Source organism: Phodopus roborovskii, unplaced genomic scaffold (genome assembly GCF_943737965.1).
Source record: "Phodopus roborovskii unplaced genomic scaffold, PHOROB, whole genome shotgun sequence".
Taxonomy (NCBI): Eukaryota; Metazoa; Chordata; class Mammalia; order Rodentia; family Cricetidae; genus Phodopus; species Phodopus roborovskii.
In genome coordinates this window covers 20,474,182-20,490,218 of record NW_026126434.1, presented here as the reverse complement: position 1 = coordinate 20,490,218, position 16,037 = coordinate 20,474,182, and the positions used below count along the sequence as shown (strand labels likewise).

At 36.3% G+C, this 16,037-nt stretch overlaps 1 protein-coding gene across 1 annotated transcript in view; it reads right to left on the bottom strand.

Annotated features, from left to right (window-relative positions):
* The window catches only part of Pcdh15 (protocadherin related 15), a 586,560-nt gene that overhangs the window by 388,731 nt on the left and 181,792 nt on the right, over nucleotides 1–16,037 (bottom strand). The window contains exons 4-5 of the mRNA XM_051186893.1: nucleotides 12,804–12,964; nucleotides 2,572–2,727 (exon numbers count right to left, since the gene is read on the bottom strand). Coding sequence (XP_051042850.1) covers nucleotides 2,572–2,727; nucleotides 12,804–12,964 — 317 coding nt within the window. The remainder of the gene's footprint in view (nucleotides 1–2,571; nucleotides 2,728–12,803; nucleotides 12,965–16,037) is intronic.

Here is a 16,037-nt window from a genome sequence, read left to right as displayed (position 1 = left end):
ATTGCAGAAAGCTTCTTAGTTAGGGGTGAGAGGCCATGCCCACTTCCCCTTCTCAGTGCAGGAGCCCCACTGTGTTTGACAGTTTTCAAATACTTTCCTTATCCTCTCTGTTGTCTGTGCTTCACTTTGTGGATGCTCTTTCTTTGATGTAACCCCATGTGTCTACACTTGCTCTTTTCTGCACATCTCAGCCTTTACTGACATTTTGAAGCTGTTTGCTCTTTCCTTCTCATCCTTCTTTATGGTGACTCTACATCTGAACCATTACCAGTTTCATGCATACAGGCTGTTTCTATAGTTAATTGCTGCTTACTCAGTAGAAATGGGGAAACAGTTGGGATCTGTCTATGTAAAAAGCAGGGATTTCAACTTTCCCCTGTGGGTTGATTTGATTGATCCAAAGTCCTGTTTCTGGTCCACAACAGGCAAGTGAAGGAGAAGGAGCTCTTCTCGTAAGGCCTGTATATTTTCCATTTTCCAATGTTTTATTTTTGATTACTAGTTTTCTTTCACTGTGGAAAGTACATGATAAAATTTTATGTCTTAACATATTCAGGATTTTGTGGAGGTGACCATCAACTACACTCTACACAATCAAATATGGGGTCTGTGGATCAGGTTTACCTCAGCTGCCTGTCATAACAAAGCACTGAACAGCTTTGTAGAAGAAATTGGGTTGTTAAAAACAATGGGTAAAAAAAATGTTACATGTTTCTATTTTACATCACTCCATTATCCAGATGCTGTGTGAATTTAGGGTCTGAAGAAATCAATGACCAATAAATATAGATCATCTAAGAGACCCTGATTTCTGGAGAATAGAACCCAAGCTCATTTTAGATGACAGGAGAGGAAGAGCTCATAGGACAGAACATAAGCCAGGCAGTGGATACGCCTGTGGGACTGAGGAAGTAAATTTGAACAAGGTGAGGCATACTTCGCCGAAATGCAGGATGAGAAGAGCATTGACAAATGATGAGACTGCGGGCCTTGAAGATCCACTAAAGGAACTGGCCTTTTCTCCTGATAGTAATGGGAAATGACTCAGTCTCTGAGCAGCAAAATGATGTGAGGGAAATTGTATCTGAGAAGTATTACTCATCAACAAGACAGCTGTAGGATTGTGGGAGAGAAGAAAAGTAATCTGGAAATACAGACTGCTTTAAAAATCAAATTAAGAGCATTTTAAGTTTCAGTAAGAAAAATGAACAACAGACAAATAGAAAGAAAATGAATGTGAACTAAAAGCAGATTTTTGCCTAAACTAGAGCTTTGCCTATGATAATTCGCCTATCAGTTTCTATCATTCAAGTTAGCAATCAAACAGGGAAAACTCTAATTCAAATGTTGTACTTCACATATTGAAAAAGAAAATGCTTAAAATTAACTTAGAGGCAGAGACATGGGAAGTAGTCAGAAACCATGGTTACTGCAAGAGCTGATAGAAGGATTTCAAAGACAGAGTGAGCCCCTGACCAACATACTGAACTTATAATGGCCAAGCATTTTAAAGTGATACTATTGCACCTTCTATTATTTAATTTTACCCAATGTTTAAAAATACAAGATTTTGCACAAACAAAACATATCTTAATTGGCTTTAGGAATTGCTGAACTGAAAGTATAAAATATGTGTTTATTTCCAAAATATGCTAATGGCTTCATAAAAATTATGTATGTATTTAAAAAAGGAAAACATTTTGAAGGTAAGAATAGTCTTAAATATCAAGGGAAGTATTTTTTTATATAGCAACTTAAAATAATGTTGTATGTGTCTATATTGAATATTGGAAGTGATATTATAGTTACTTTGTAAGTGTTTTCTAGCTTAATGACTAACAAGACAACATTAACAGAGGAACCATTACTTAAAAAGTCAGAGGAATATTTGGGAAAAGGGATAATTAAGACAAAAACTAATTTTTAATAAAAAACTAATACTCTTAAGGTATTTTCAAAACATCATCATGATTTCCACATAAGAACTTGTAATAAAAATGAAATAGAAAGAATATGGCTGTGGTTTCCATTTGAAGATTCTGAGTATCATAGAATTGAAGTTTAAAATCTCACAGGTGGCTCCTGGGCTCACTTGTAATTTGAGACTTGATAAGGTGAGGCAGAAGGGTCTCCAAGCAATGAGCTTGGAGTTTGAGGCCAGAGGGTGCTGTCTGACTTATAGAGTGAAAATATTTTAAAACAACAATAAACAAATAAATTATTATTATTAAATATTAGTTAACTAGTCTCACAAAAATAATTTCTTCTAAAGTCTAATGAGATCATTTTATACATATGAAGACATTTTGTTCAATGTTTTCAATAAATATAATTGTCAATAGCATGCCTTGACTTCTCTCAATTTATTCTATTACAAAAAAAAGTAATTTTCATTTTTCTGTAGCAATCAGAATTTCTGGAATTCTATTATAAGTTACTAGAATGCATTTTTCTAAATATTAGTTCTTATTCCACATTACTATTATTTCTGGGATACATTGGTCATTATTATAATTGAATTACACTTTTATAATATAAGCTAATCACATAAATCAACACAAGGGCACAGACCTCATTCACTGTGGCATAGTAGCTTTCATGCTTGAATGTGGGTGAGTTGTCATTCCTGTCTCGTACCACAATACGCACTTCATGATAGATAACTGTGCCCACCTTCTTGTTGACACACTGGACTTGCACCACGATGGAGTGTATATTCATTGGTGGCTGCAGGGAGAAATTACATCTTTCTTAAGCACAGTTTTGGTCAGGGTCTGAGCACTGTCAACACACTTAACCACTCATTACTAGTTCAATTACTTTTTCTCTTTGCACTATGATAAACTAGGAAACAAGACAGTGTTGGCTTGGTTTAAAAGAGAAGACAATCATGGTTATTTCATTGTTTACTTCCATATCTAAACATATAAGGTTTTGAGCACTATTGTGATCATAGAATTGTGCTGATGAATGAAACCACAAAACCAATACTGAGGCTTGCTGGAACAAAATTGTTTTCTTTATAAAATCTGAAGAAGTAATGGCACTAACTTTATTTCTTTTAACAAAGTTATCAATAAACTTCTGAGGGATGAGAGACACCATAACATTTTATTCATTTGCTTTTTCTGAGGATATATGTTCATTAATAATAAAATTAATATGAGAAAATAGATCAACTCACAAGTCAACCAAATTCAAAGTACACAATAAACGCATATACATTGTCTATCTTTCATCTCTTCTTTATCCACCACTTCTTTTAAAATCACTACCAGGCTCATCAAATTTTCCCTGCAAACATTATTTTGTCAGAATAATAATTAGGGAGCTCTTCCCATCTTAATTATTCTGTCTCTACCATGTATCATCTTTCTAACTTCTACTATTAATTCTTTTATTTTTTTACTGTACTTCTCATCCTTGACTTCATGTATTCTGTACTTTATATGTTTATGTCATAAACACTGATAAGACTGTAAGCCCTCTCCAATCATAGGGTACTATTCTAGTGTAGTAGTTACATCCCTCTACCTAGCAGCTGAAGTATGCCTAGAATAGATGAGTAAATTCCCTTGGAATCAAATCACCTCATTTCTCACTGTTTCCACAAATACTGTCTGAATGACCTAGGACAAGTTTAACCTATCTACAGTGCTTGCCTGCTCAACTCTGACAGTGGGAAGCCAACAATGTCAACTGGGGGTAGTACTGCAGTTATCATGCAGGATTACCCACTACTGGCCACTAATTTATCACAAACACTAATTTTATGTAAACTATCTTCCAATCACAACACCATGAATTCCCATCCTCTTAAACTTTCATCCTATATTCATGGTGCATTCAATGTTATCTTTTGTCATGTTTTAGAAGCACATAATGAACTATTTACTATTCATCCATTTGCTGTGTGCCATAGATCCCAGGAGTATTGTTCCCTGTCTATCAGCAGTGTTAGTTTCACTGGCCAGCCTCCTCCACACTTGACTATGTGCTCCTTGTCTGACCATTTCCTATGTAGATCACTACCATTGTACATGAATCAAAACACTACATTTACTTCATAATATGAGCACAACTCTGTTAAGCAAATATGCCAAACCCACCCTTAAAAACAAAATAAATGGAATCTATAAAATATAAACTAATAATTTTGGACTCTATGACAAGCTACTTAATGTTTAGGTTAAACCAATTGAGTGGCAAGTTAATGATCCTTGGGACTGAGAAAAGGGCCATGTAAATAACTACATGCCATGCAGAGATGAGAAGAATGCTGCAATGAATGTGTTTAAACTGCAGCAAAATGTTATTTAACTAGGAGGGTCTTTGATGAGCAACAAAGACAAAGAGAACAGAATTGGTAAGTGGTGTCCTCCTTCAAATTCAGGTGAAGATCTTTACATGAGCTGTGACAACATTCTGTGTTGTGATGTCAAAATGGCATCAATGAAGACAGGGAAGTTATTTTTATAGAAATTCTGAGTGACACAAAAAAATCACAGGAATAAATAATAAACACCACACTAAAGGCAAAGTCATCTTAATAATTCACAATAAACAATGTTGCAGTTTTGTAATAATACATGTCAGTCCCCAAAGTTGTATAAACAAAAATCACCTAAAAACTGTTCATTAACATTGACATTAACATTGTTACTATTCAGCCATCTGTATTGGCCTGTCCTTGGGGTTCTGACAGGATATGCCCTCAGCTGCAGACACTAAGAGCATCACCTGTGGTTACTCACTATGCTCCCTTTTAAAAGGACCCTGCCTACCTCCCATCCTTCTCTCTCTTTATCTTCCTCTCTGTCTGTATACCTCTCTCTTTCTCTCTCTCTCTGCCCCTCTCTCTTCTCTCCTGCTCCTGTCTCTGGAAGCCAGTGTTTCCCCTTATCTTCCCCCTTTTTATGACTCCCCAAAACCCCTCTGCTTGAACCCTGTTGCATGGCATCTTTCTCTCATGCAGCACTTTTCTTAAATTACAACCAAAATGAGGACATACTGACAAAAGACTGATAGCTAAGAGTTACTCTTACATGCTAACAATAAAAGCAGAGGTTGGAACACTAATGAAAACCCTATACTTAGTACTAATATCAAACGCATAAGAACTTGACTTACCAGACACCATTTTATAGGCAAATATGAAATAGAGCTAGTGCATTTTTAGAAAATTTGGTAACTTTCACAAGTTAGAAAAGACAAAAACTTGCCAACCAAAATAGCTTTACCAGAGGTCCATTAATAAAACATCACCAAATGCAACAGAGTAGCCTACCAGCAAACTCACCCTGAAGACTCTCAAGCTTCAGCTAAAGGACTAATCTAAAGGACTGAATCATAGAAGAAGAGTCCCAGAAAGAATTTAAAGTAAATAAGGCCTGTGTCTTTACTACCAGTTTTAAAAATAGTTGCTTTAATAGGCTAGTAGAGAAGACTGATTGTTTTAATTGTAAAAATATAAACAGAGTAAGTATGCCTACCACTATCCTTAGCAAAGTCTTGGAAGACAATCAGGTGAGTTACATTTATCTAAAGTTATCCTCCTTCTAAATATTTCAAGAGAGACATATGAAACCACCTATCTTCACTTGCAGTTTTACATGGCACAGTAGCTCTGGAACAAAAACGTCACAGGCTTTCAAAAGAGTTTAAATGCAGTGTATGAGGAGCTCCTTCTTAGTCCATCTGAATACCCATAAATTTGATATAAACAAGCCACCTGGAATTACTGTCATTCTCAACGTCAGCTCCCTGTGCAATGCTTAGTGGCATGGATGAACTCACTAGGCAATAAATTCCAACCACTATGGATTACACTGAAGTGAAGAGTTCCCCACGGCTGATATTTAAGGCACAGTGTAATTTTGCATTGGAATAAATTCTATTCTCCTGCACAGAAAAGTCATAAATACATCAAGTATAGTCTCACTGAGTTGATTAATCAGAGATTAGGGACACTGTAATGCTTATGGCAGTGTCAGAGAGTTTGGGGAGTCTATAATGCTCTGTAATGGCAGAAGCAGCATGGGAATTTTGGGTGAACTTTCACAGCTACTGCCAAAAGTAAGCCAAGGCAATTCTTTGATCTTTCTTTCATCTTGAATTTTGTTTACTAAGAAACATGATATATATAAATCATGTTGGGTATATATTTCAAATAATCACATTCAATGAAATCAAAAGTAGTATTTCAAAACCACGCCTGCATGTCTGTGTATTTGTGTACCTGTGTAGCAGGAATGATATAAATCACCAATTTATGGAGTTTATCTTTGAAAAGTATTATTGGAAGAATGAGCTGAAGAAGAAACACTCCAAAGTGATGTAAAAAAGATGGAAAATTAATCTCTTAACGTAGCATGAGAAGGGAAGTTATGCAAAAGAAGCCACTGATGTCAACACTGTAGATTGTAAAACTCCTCTATAGTATAAGGATAATTTGATATTTTTAGAAACCTATTACTTGAAAATTAATGATCTGAAGTTTCTTTGTTTAAATGAATTTTTTTTGCAAACCTTTAAGATTAGACCTTATTTTTCATAGAGTATACGTGTTTCAAATTCTTCTAGGCATGGATGTCTTTGTCATGCCCCTCCCCTCTGCCCCCAGCCTGTGGATTTATCTACTGCTTCACCAGAATGAAGAATAATCTGTGTTTTACAAAAAAAAGGGGGATAAATGAAATATATATTTTGCATTTCTGAGGTTTGGACCCGAGGCCACACATATGGTAGGCATGTACTCTACCATTGATCTATATAGATCAGCCCTGAAACTGATTTGCAAATGAAGAAATAGTAGTAATGACTGCCCAGTGTTTTCGACTCCTTCAAAAATTAAACAATAAATAAAGGTATATTTATAGGAGTTACTTAAGAAACAAAATTCCATTTTGAAAGCCATAAAATTTGTAGATATTTCACAGTATTTGTAATAATGACAGCTTCTAGATTGGTTGATTGGTTGAAATTAACATGAACTAGTCCTTGGATACTAAGAATAGTCCTGTAAAATTTATATCAAGTAGGTATTAATAAACACAATGAAGATAAAACAGACTGGTAAAAATTATTGAGTACAGAATAGATAATTACACACCAGTATTATACATATACATATACATATACATATACACGTACACATACACATACACATATACATATACATATACATATACATACATACATGTGTATAATACTGGTATGTGCACACACACAAGCACACACACACACACACACACACACACACACACTTATGGATCTGTGGCTTATTCATTCCTAAACATCACAAACATAGCAGTAAAATAAAAAAGAAAAGATGAATTTGGGATGGAGACATGAAAGGGAAAAACTTAGAGGAGGTTGGGAGGAGGGAATAGAAATGACTAGTTGATATTCGTAGATAGAAGGCCCACCATTTTCTAAAACGAAACAGGAGGAGGAGTGGATGGGAGTGAGGAGCACCTATTGAAAAATTTTAAATTTTGAAATATTGTTATTTACATTTAAATTTGCTTTTTTCTCTATATAGACATGACTATACCAATGAGGGATCATCAGAAGCGTTAGCAAGCAGAGGGCAATCAACTTGGCTTGGACTTCTATCTCTAGAAAAGATTTCCATTGTTAACTCATTTAAAAGAAAGTATGACTGGAGAAGCACATCTGGCATGCCCTCACCTCTCTTCTTTGTTATAGTTCATTCAGACAAATGACTATTTAGTTGGTTTTTATTTCAATAATTTGAGAAAAAACACAATAAACCTACAGGGTATTCATTAAAGAAGATGGAAACTTGGACTCTCTCTCAACTTCATAAAAAATACTCAAAATAAACCAAAGGTCTGAAGACACGACTTATAAAACTAACTGCTTGAATGAAAGGAGTTTAACATTGGTGTTGAACACACTGATGTGGCGACTGTTTATTTTTAATGCTAATATTCCCCAAAGCAGAGGGAAAAAAAGCAAAGTTTGACAAGTTTGGATAGAGTATATCAAACCAAGAAGCTTTGGCATAGCAAAGGAGAAAGCCAACAGGGTGATAAGTGTTGTCATTTATTAATTGGAGAAATTGCCAAGTATTCACCCCAAAATGTTAATACTAGAATATATGAAGAATTTGAAAGATTTAATATGAAAGAAAGAACTCAACCATAAATATGAATTGACACATCTCAGCAGAAAGTCTAAATGACCAAAGTTTTTAAAAAGCTATTGAATTTCATAAAAAAAGCAAGTCAAAGCGTCACTGAAACATTATCTCACCTCAGCTAGAAGGTCTGTTATAAAGAAAACAAGTGCTACTGAGACTCAAAGAGGAACTGCTTATATGATTTTGTTGGGGATGCATATATAACACAAAGTTTATAGTAAAAGTATGGAGCTTCCAAAAGACTGGATCAATTGCAAGGCACATCTATCTCACTTATGTGTTAATATCAAAAGAAAATGACCTCATCATATCAAAGAAAAGTTTGTGTGTCTATGCCTGCTACTGAACTACACTCAGTATATAGACTTTAGAATCACCCTAGGTGCCTATCACAGAGCAGTGGCTAGACAAAATGTGGTTCATTACACAACAGAAACTTCCTTAGACATTTAAGGAATAGTATTCTATCACGTAGTAAAACCAAGGGACTTAAAAGACTTTATGGTATATGCAATAAAGTTAACTAAGGAAAGAAGTAATGGTATTCTCTGATATGAATGTTTTAGGTACAGTAGGTTGAAATTTATGATAGTGATTACCAATTGATGAGAAGGGGAGTTGTGGGAGTTGTTGGCAACAGTAGGCTGGTGTACAGGACCACAAGTTAGACAGACAGAAGTTAACACATTAGATTTACTTCCTAAATGTGTGTGTGTGTGTGTGTGTGTGTGTGTGTGTGTGTGTTATTTTTCACAGTAAGCTATTGCCTAATTTCTAGATAACAGAAGAGTAAACTCAAGGGCTCCATACACAATAATGAGATGAGATTGCAAACCAACCATTGCTTATTACTTAGATTACATTATAAATTCTATATACATATTGAAACATCACACTAAAACCCACATATGTGTATGTTTAAAGTCATCCTTAATACACAATGAAAACTATTACTGTGGAATTGGGAGGCATGAACATCAAAAGCTAAAATAATGCATGAAAGATTGAAATGTAGCATCAAACACTAGAGATGCACAAAAGAACTTGATCTGTGGGGAATAGAATAAAGAATTCACAAAGAAAGACAGAAATACTTATAGGGACCAAGACCAAAAAATACAGAGGCAGACACACAAAACTGGGGGCAAGACCGAGTAGGCTTCTTCTGGTAAAACAACAGATTTCTAAAAACATTTATCATTCATATACATGCATACATATGTAGAGAGAGAGTTAATATTCACCTGCATTCTAGTTGTATTTATCTGGTCTTTTTCTGCTTTATTGGCCAAAAAATTGATTTTATTTTAGATCTGAATATCATGGAATATCTAAAATCCAGGAGAATTGTGTTCAGTAAAATATTTCTGTAGTAGTTTTATTTCCTTTAATTTTATGAATGAATGCAAAGCCAAATGTTGTAGTATGGAGTTTGGCAGTCATGATTATCAGCTCTATCTGGCTATAAAAAGCATTCATATTGTTTATTATGGCTCATTATATTCATAAAATGAATGAACCAAATTATTTGGCAGCAACTCCAAGAATTATATTTCTGTCAAAACTCCATGTTTAGTTTAGTTTTCATTCACAATAATTATCTCCTCTATAATAGTGTATGTTTTATCAGTATTTACTCTTGAATAGGAATATATTTTAAATTAATTAAAATTTAATATATTGTAATACATATGTATATACACATACACTGGGCAGCATCATAATAAAAGTAATCTCAATGTGATAACCAGGTACTCAAACTTTGTTCAAATGAATTTTTCTATATTATTTAGTTGAAAACATCAACAAGAAATATTGTTAAGGATAGCCACTGGTTGCCAGCTGGTGGTGGTGCACACCTTTAATCCCAGCACTCGGGAGGGAGGCAGAGGCTGAGTTCAAGGTCAGCCTGGTCTATAGATCTAGTTCCAGGATACAGAGAAGACCACCCCACACTGCCACTTCAGACACATGTGGGAGACTTAGCCATATGCTGTCTTGCCAAATCTGACAAAGAATCCTAATCTCTTGACACCCACCCACACCCCAGGCCCAGACAGAAGCCATATCTCCACACATGTGAGTCCTTGCTGAGTCTCAGTTACCTCACTCTGATTGCAGATGATGATATTAAGCATGAATCCCAAAGTTCTACCACAAAACTTCTACAATCAAGAATGTTAGCAAAGCATCAAGATAAAACATCAACTTATAAAAAAAACCTGTAGCCTTTTTATATATCAATAACAAGAATTCTGAGAAAAACAGAACATGGGAACACTTTCACTTAAGAATACCTTCAAAATATCTATGAATAAACTTAATCAATGAGCTGAAAGGCCTCTATGATAAAACATTTATGTCTCTGAAGAGAGACTGAGGAAGATACAAGTGTAGACTGCCAGTGTTCATGGATTGGCAGAATGTTGTGAAAATGATCTTCCTGCCAAAATAAATTTGAAGAATCAATGCAATTAACACACAACATTCTTCAAGGAAATCAGAAAAAATATTTTATAATTTATATGAAAGAACAAAAGGCCCCAGAGAACTATAGAAAACCTGAGCAAAAACAATGATCCTGGAGTGATTGCTACAGCAAATGACAAACTACATTACAAAATTATAGTAGTAAACACAATGTGATACCATCACAAAAACAGGAAAGTGTAGTGAAGCAATAAAAAATGGAAGACAAAATCATGAGTTCTCTTAGCTACAGCCATCTCATGTTTTATAAAGATGCCAAAAATAGATACTGTAGAAAAGACAGCATCTTTAACCAGATCTTGCTGGGAAAACTGGATGTCCAGTTATAGAAAAACAAAATTAAACCCAAATCATTCACTCACACAAAAATCACCTTTCAATGGATCAAAAGCTCCAGTGTGAAAATTTAAATATTAAAATTTCTAGAGATGAAAACATATGCACTACCCTAGAACGTATAGGAATAGAGAAGGACTTTCTGCATAGGGCTCCATTGTTTTTTTCAACATCCTAGTCAAAATACTTACTGTATTCACAACGGCTAGACAATGAAAACTGCTGATGCCATTGACTGATGAGTGGATAATGAAACTGGTACATATACACGAGTGAGTTGTATTAAATTGGAAAGGAAATGAAAGCATGGCTTTGCAGGTATAATGATGGGACTGGGCAATGTTATACAGTAAAATATCTCAGACCCAGAAAGACAAAGGCTGCATGTTCTCTCTTATGTGAAGAACTTAGCTCTGAATCTTTAAATGTGCTTCTATCACATGAAGTCATCTCAGAAGCCAGCAAAGTAGAAAGAGAGCATGGGGGGAGGGCAGGGAGAAGGAGCTCTGAGGGGCTTGGGGAATATAGTAGGATTCAGGTGGTATGAAGAGGGAAAGGGAGAAAATGGGGGAGGGAGTTTAACTAGGGAAGATGGAGGAGGAAGAGAGAAATAATGCTAAGGGAGTTTGAAAATTCCATGGGGATACATATCAGTTCATATCTAGGAGTGGAACAGAAGCCCTGGTTTATGTCACTAACTGCCCATCAATTGTACTTTGTGAATGACTCAGTACAGGTGTGTGTGTAGGAAGACTGTAGATAGAAAGACTTCCACTGAGATAAGTGCAGCCCTAAGAGCAGTGCTGTAAGCAAGGGGGCTAATTCCAGGAATCCAGGAGCCAAATATCCTGAAGTAAACCGTGAACCAAGGAAACGGCAAGTAGAGGGATCTATTACAGACTGCATGTGGGACCCATGTAGGATGAAGGGGTCATGTACTCAGTATTCTGTTGGGATGTGGGTCATGAAACTACACAGCAATGCCCAACAGCTAGGTCTGCTTTATCTCTGTAGCCTCTGGGGTACTCCAAGGTAGGAACATATCTCTGCACTGCCCCAGTTTTCCTAGAGCCCCATGTACTCCCCTACCTTCTTTGTCCCCAGGAATGATGGGGACACTTGTGGTTGAGATGGGGCACCAATCGTTTCAATACTTTGACAGCATTTTTGGAAATGATGGATTGGACAACTTTAGTAGTTCAGCTGTTCTTTATGAGAGAATTGAACCCAGATCCTCTGGAAGAGCAGCCAGTGCTCATAAGCACTGAGCCATCTCTCCAGCTCCCAGCTGTTCTTTATGAAACTCTTCTGCCACACTGTCTGACAATGGCTGAAGGAGGATGCTGCCAGGACTCTTGTTTACCTTCAGCTTTTATCAGCCTTATGAACATAATGCTCAGCCTCTTCCTTCCAATTCTAATTGTGCTAGCAGCTAAATGAGATGGTACACACCAACTTCTGCACTTTCCCAGCCAAAAGGCAAATAGTACCCTCACTTTAACATTGCTGGGAAAAAAATGTGTTTTAGCCCTACTGGGCCAGAGTCATCATCTCTTTATTCTTTGTAGTCTGTTTTTTAGCTAAGAACTGGGACAAAATTCTTAAGTGTTAAACTGGTTCCCAGAGGCACAAATGTCTCCTTCCTTTCTTATTCTTATATCAAGGAGTTACAATTTCTTTTGTTCCCATGTCTAATAAATGAAACCTAATTATATGAATAAAGTTTACTATCATAGAGATAGTGCACATAGACATTTAAATGGTACTAAACTATTGCACAGCGACAGAGGAAAAAAATAAAAGCACTGACGTCTCTATCCAGAACTCTTCCAGTACTGTTCAGGAAAAGCATCTGTTTAATGGGGTCCAACAGCACCCAGTAGTCCACGTTGTCCTTCAAAGAGAGCTCTATGGTGGGGTCTGGTCCTCCAGCAGTCCCCTTAATCAGCATGTTGTCCACCAGAATTGTACCTGCAAGCCAAACACAGCTATTTATAACCACACTTTACTCAAAAGCATTCTTTAGCAAGGATTATGCTTGTAAACCCAGCTGCCTCACACATTTCTCCCAAGGCAGAGCACATTGAACATTGTACTGAGCATCACAAAGGTATTTTTCTTGGCCTCTGGAACTGCAAATATCTACCTTCATTATGCTATTTGTCAGTGACATTTGGGGAAGATGCAGGTGGGGCGGGGGTAAGTTCAGACACTTTGCAAAATGCCACCTCATTTCTCTTCAGCAGCACTGACTCTTCCCCATCCCCTGTCCATCATTTCTCACAGGATTTATCACTGAATTTTTTTTTAATCCTGAACAATGGAAGCAACTGTAACAGCAGAGCAGGATACTGAATCCACTCTGTGAGACTTCCCATATGAAAAGAGAGATTTTGCAAATGAGAGAGGAGGGAGGGGGACTAGAAGAACAACAAAATTCCCCACGGTGAGAAGTGCATCTTGCTCTTACATGTCAGGGTGAATTCATAAAACACAAATCTGAATGCTACCTCCTAGACACACAGCAGTAGTCGTTCATCTCTAAGATATGTCTGGGGCACTCAACTGTAGTGACAAACTCTTAGGATTTTTCATTTTAATGCTTGGTTTCTTCCTTTATTTTTTAGAGAAAGCAGTTACTGAATGAATATGGAAAAGAGATCAAGCCTCTAATATTTCTTCTCAGCAAAAGAATCCATGTAGTAGTTTGCAAGTAGAAAGTGATTGGCGGTGATGCAACTCTAACTTATTTTTCCCCACACAGTTATGATCTTCCTGCCAATCAACAGTGGATTATGGCTTGGAGTAGTCACTTACTGATATATCATATTTTGTGAATATCATATAAAAACATGACTATGAAAATAAAGATGAGCTTTTCTAAACACTAGAAGAAAGTGAAAATATTAAGATTACTCCTTGCCTTAGGAAAGGACTCAGATCATATATAACCCACAAATATACAACTGGGCTTGAAAAATAAAATGCCAAATTTGTCAATCATATATTGGAAAGGCAGGGAAATGGCTTAAATATTATACGATTACATAGTAACAAAGTATAAGATTGCATCATGTTTTGATTTTCCATTGTATTTTATTAATATTAAGGTGGAATATATAATATTTCCTAACAACATTCTATTGGCATGTTTTATCTGCCTAGGAAATTTTGAAAGGAGCTGCTTTTCTTTATAGGTGAATCTGTTTTGCTGATGTACATATTATATTCTTCACATGTCCCTAAATTTTAGATGAGCTTCTTTTTCTTTCTTCTGCAGAATAACTGGGAGGAATTTTTAACCAAACCATATGTTTATCATTGAAGCACATTTGTGTCTTTGCATCTCCACACCATTGAGAGCTGAGGTATCACAGAAGATGCTCTCTCCTGGATAAGATTGTAGTGATGTTAGCTCTGAGGATGACGGCCAGCCCTCTCTTTCAGCCTCAAATTATATGGTGTGTGCTTCTACTTTGAAAACTAGATGCTGAGGATCTTTCTTATTTAAACAGATGTATTTAATTTGTATTTTTTAAAGCAAATATCCATTTATTCTTTTTTCCCCAGAAGTTAAATGTTTTCAACCATCATTAAAAGGATAGAAAGTTTGCTAACAGATAATTAAATTTGTGAGACAAAATCTTGAGGGCGGAATGGCATTTTATCAGAGTTGGGCAATGATTTTTTTTGTTAACTTCTCATTCACACATAGTGTTTATATTCCATTACTGAAAACAGATTTTTTTCATATAATATTTCTGAATATGGTTTCCTTTCCCCTAATTCCTCCCAGATCCTCCTCACATTCCCTCTCTCATTCAAAGTCAAACCTTTCTCTCTCTCCTTAGAAAAAACAAAAGGGCACCTAAAAACAATAATAAAAGACAACAAAAACACAAAAACTTGAATAGGACAATGCAAACAAATAGAGGAGGAAGAGCCAAAAAGAAAGCTCAAGAAACACATACAGACACAGAGAGATACACGTGTTCACAAACACAGGGGAATTCCATTAAAATACAAACTGGAAACTGTAATTTTTACTCTGAAGACCTGTAAGGCAAACAATAATGGTAACAATACAAAACAACAACAACAATAACAATAATGACCTTTCAAAGCACTATGAGACAAGAACTTCCAAAAGTGCCATTGAGTTTATTTTGTGTTGGCCATCTACTACTAGGCATGGGGCCTGCCCTTAAGAGTGTTTTGTAAACCCAGTGAGACTCCATCAAAGTCAACAGATTTTTCCTTTGCAAGTGGTTATTATTTGGAGACAGCTTTTGGGGTAGATAGCAGACATGTGTCCACTTCTTTCCTCATTACTGCAACCCTGTCTGACTCAGGACCTTATAAGCACAGTGCATGGGGCTACAGTCTCTATGAGTTCATATGTACATCAGCCCTTGCTATGTTTAGAAGGTCTTATTTCCTTGGTGTCATCAATCTCTCTGGCTGTTTTATGCTTTCCATCTCCTCTTCTGCAGGGTTCTCTCAGCTCTGAGGGGTGAGATTTGGTGGAGTTGTTCCATTTTGGTTCCAAGATCTTACACTACTTGCACATTGTCCAGCTGAGGATCTCTGTATTTTTTCCCATCTCCTGCAGGAGGAAGCTTCTTTGATGGATGAGCAAGACACTGATGAGTACAGCAGAATGTCGTCAGGAGTCATTTAATTGCTACCTATATTTCTTTAGCAGAACAATAGTACTTGATTTTATCCTAGGTCCCTGGCCTATCCAGTCTCAGGTTCTGAGCTACCCAAGCAGTACTAGGGATGAACTCTATTTCATGGTTGGGCCTTACATTTAATACCATATTGGTTTGTTACTCCTACAAGCTTTGTACCACAGTTAGACCAGCCTATCTTGCAGGCAGGTCACTATTGTAGATTGAAGAGTTTGTAGCTGGATTGGTGTTTACCTTTCTCCTATGACAGCAAAAGTACAATAATCATTAATTAATAGGCTCTATGTAGGCACCAGCTCAACTTCTTCATGTTCAGTGAATTGTGTAGGTTTTGTCTTCGGCAATAAGGG